General features: G+C 34.0%; 1 protein-coding gene across 1 annotated transcript in view; it reads left to right on the top strand.

Moving 5' to 3' along the window:
• Nucleotides 1-3,656, top strand: part of ANGPT4 (angiopoietin 4) — a 1,038,655-nt gene extending 1,034,999 nt beyond the window's left edge. The window contains exon 9 of the mRNA XM_044090423.1: nt 2,158-3,656. Within this exon, the coding sequence (XP_043946358.1) occupies nt 2,158-2,318 (161 nt within the window). The 3' untranslated portion in view covers nt 2,319-3,656. The remainder of the gene's footprint in view (nt 1-2,157) is intronic.
• Nucleotides 3,657-3,861: the final 205 nt, after the last annotated feature.

The raw sequence follows: 3,861 nt of genomic DNA, 5'->3' as shown, positions 1-3,861 counted from the left end.
TAATAACAATAATAATAATAATAATAATAATAATAATAATAATAATAATAATAATAATAATAATAATAATAATAATAATAATAATAATAATAATAATAACAATAATAATAATAATAATAATAACAATAATAATAATAGTAATAATAATAATAATAATAATAATAACAATAATAATAATAATAATAATAAAGAAAAGTATTATGCCTTTCACACAGGGGGTAAGGGGGTAACATGGTGCTGAGGGCTGTACTGACATTACTCATCCCTGCTACTTAGGCTTACGATTGCAAATAAAGCTTAAGTCTACTTTTGTATAACAACATGCCCGAACATTAAAAACCGTGCAGAATAAATCACTGTGTGCTTCAGCGGATCTATGGCTTAGATAAGAAGTAGCAGGAATGAAAAAGGAAATGTTGCTGTATCTGAAACATTATAACAAAGTAAATCATTACGGATTCTTTATTATATTAAGTTTCATCAGATGTACTGACAAATCAGTTTCTGATACATTGAACACAAGATCACAAGAACAGCACTAAGCAAGCAATCACAGACACTTCAAGAAGCCTAGCCATATACACCTTTGCATGAACACATTTAAAGTTCAACAAATTTTAGTCCCAAATTAAGTAGGACCCTACATGGGCACCTGTTTGGATAAGACATTTCTTAAAAAAATAACTAAGCCAGATGGAAGGATTTTCTGACTGCAGTGGAAACATGAAAGTCAGCTAAGAGAGAGCTGTCCTGATAAGAACCTGGGTCTGTTATGACCATCCCTGTCTGAAGATTAGTACCATTAATCAAGACCACTCCTGTCTGAAGATAAGTACCATTAATAACACATGAGGTGGGAGATGCTTTCTTGACAGCTGCTACTATGCTGCACATTTTTGCATTTAGCCTGAGATAATTTTCAGTACACCAAATCTGTACATATTCCAGCCCTTTCTGGAGCAATTTAGTATCAGTGGATGAATGAATAACAGGGTCCAGCTAGCAGTTATCAGCAAATATGATTCCACCTCCAGAACACTGCTTTCTCATACTAACTGTAAGAAGAGGAAAGGATTTCTGAGGGGTACAAAGTATCCTTTCAACCTCCAGCAACAGGATTCAGATCCCCATGACTACTTTGCCCACTAACTCTTAGAAGGCACTGTTTAAGAGTAGGTCGAATATTCTGGCATTCCAAAACCTTAGACTTAGGAAGCATCTTACGTCTATATGTAAAATCATATCGCTGTCAAGTTACTGTACTTGTACTTATCACAAGCAGTCACAGCTTGATAGCTTTGTCTCATGTTTATATTATTGACTTCTACAGAGAAATGATGTTTTTATTTATTTATTTGCTTAGTTATTAAGCTTGTAAAGTATCATAGTGCATGGATCGGAAGTGGGAGCATTTTATCTATGGCCCAGAGTAGTATACTGTTTTTGCAAGTAATATACTTTTACATATAGAATAGGCACACCAAACTGGTAAAAAACAAACAACACTGTCACAGCAAGCTGCCAAAGTCCGAAATCCAAACTGTAGATTTATTGGCCAAAAAGTTGAAGTGCTTTTCGTTTGCTTACGTGCTGTGACAGTGTTGTTTGTTTTTTACTTTTACATATAGAACAGGATATTGATATGGAATACTTTCATTAATTATCAGCTTATGCATACTGTTATATTAATGAATGATATTAAAGCTGTAGACCATCAAACGTACACGTGAATGGCATATTAACATTAAAAACAGGAAACTAAACAGACATAATGTATCTGAAATGTGTACAACAGGATGGACAAGAGTGTGTTGTACATATACACCCATGTATACCAATAAGGATTTTATTCCCAAGACTGAGAGGTATATTAGGAAAGGAGCAGGACACAGGTTAATGTCTATCCCTCAATGTTTGCATTACTTGCACGTTGTTTAAAGCAGGTGCAGTCAGACATCCACTGAAGGTGTTTAATCATTTCAGTCTAAACTTTTTTTTTTACAGCGGGTTACCATCTAATGCTATTTGGGACTGCATCCTGCAGTTTGATGCCTGGAGAAGAAACTATCCTGATAAAAAAATATTTTATTCATATATTTACATCTGAAATCATCCAGCTGTACTGATCATCAATAACTTTTTTTTTTTAATTTGTAGGTTGGTGGTTCGATGCCTGTGGATTGTCTAACTTGAATGGCGTGTATTACCCAGCTGGACACCACCTCAGAAAACTTAATGGAATTAAATGGCACTACTTCCGTGGCCCCAGTTACTCACTCCAACAAACTACCATGATGATAAGGCCATCGGATTTCTGAAATAAGAGGAGGAATTATGAAAAAAACAGTAGCTGGCAATGAAAGTTTCTGAGAGCTAAAAGACTATATGTTCCTTCCTTGGCAGAGATATTCAGCCAGTGATTGCAAGAATTACTGCACAGACAAGAAACAAGACAAAATGAAGTGGTTCCCAAGCTCCGCTGTGGGCTTTTGGAGAAATTTATGTTGTCTGGCATGATCCAAAGGACAGGGCAAAGCAGTAAATGCGTGATTCTTAATAAAACCATAAATAGAAAAAAAAATAGTCACATTCTATTGACTAAGATCTTGTCTTCAAAGAAGCACAGGAAATCAGAATCAGCAAGAATGTAAAGAAATAGGATTACAAGAGCATATAAATACTGTTACAGGTTTTGCTGGACACAGGATATTCCTTTGTGAAATGTGACTGAGATGATACTAAAGGAAAAATGTCTGCCAAACCTTTTTTCTCTGAGGAGTTTACTGTGGGAATACTTTCTCTGAACTTAAATGGAGTGCTGCAGTTCTCGTCATTGTCACAGTATGTACTCTTCGGTTAGACAGACTGCAAAATGAAAAGACTTTAGTATAAATATTTCTTACAACATAGTCTATACACCTTAGTGCTTTTTGTACAGCTGAGGGATGGAGATATTTTGAAATTATATGTGCATTGATATGATAAAATAATTCTGCCGTAAAAACGAGTATTCATTTGGAATAATGGCAAATGTTGTGTAAGTAACACTATGATACCCCGTCAGACCTATTATCAGGAAATCTATCCGCATTTCAAAAACATTTGCATTTTTATAAGGAATAAATGGATTTTTAATATAAAGCAAACATTCACTTTGTAACAAATATATTTTACAATGCCAAAAAAAACTTTTAAATTAAACAATGATTACAGGATTAATGTTCATTTATATTTTAGATAGACGAGTTTGACTGACTTAAATTGTTGACATCTTTATATAAAACTGATTACTGGATCTAAATCATTGGCTGCTTTCTGCAATGCATTTAATATTATAGCAGTTCAAAAGGATATGCCATATCTTCCATTCGGGAAAGATAATAAGGTTATAACGCTAAAATAAAGATTATAACACTAAAATATGGCTGCTAGCTTTCATCTCAACATGTGGCTGAAACAAGGCAAAGAATTATTTTTGCAATATTATGGTTTAAGCATTCCTTTCTGATATGCAAATGGGACCTCACATAGAAATCTGACGCCACTGTATATATTATGGAAACAAATTTAATAGGGGTAGTTTTGCATAATCCTTTATTAAACCACAACCAAAGTGTTCAAAACCCAGACTGGTATGTATCAAAAGAGTATTTTCCAAATGGTTCCTACCAAAAGTGCAGTTTTAATTATTTAGACCCAGAAAGGTTGAGTAATGTAAAGACCATGTGGTATGTATCATGATGTAGAATGTATTTAGAGCCTTAGCTAAAGTTAGAAATGACTACATCATCTGCTCAAAATGTCATTCAAATGAGTAAAAGGCACAGAGGTGACAGTAATGTTGTGTGTTCATAGGGTCAT

Source organism: Protopterus annectens, chromosome 12.part0, assembly GCF_019279795.1.
Source record: "Protopterus annectens isolate FY-2018-M chromosome 12.part0, PAN1.0, whole genome shotgun sequence".
NCBI classification, from domain to species: domain Eukaryota; kingdom Metazoa; phylum Chordata; order Ceratodontiformes; family Protopteridae; genus Protopterus; species Protopterus annectens.
The sequence above is the reverse complement of the archived record's forward strand: the minus strand, read 5'-3'. Positions and strand labels throughout refer to the sequence as shown.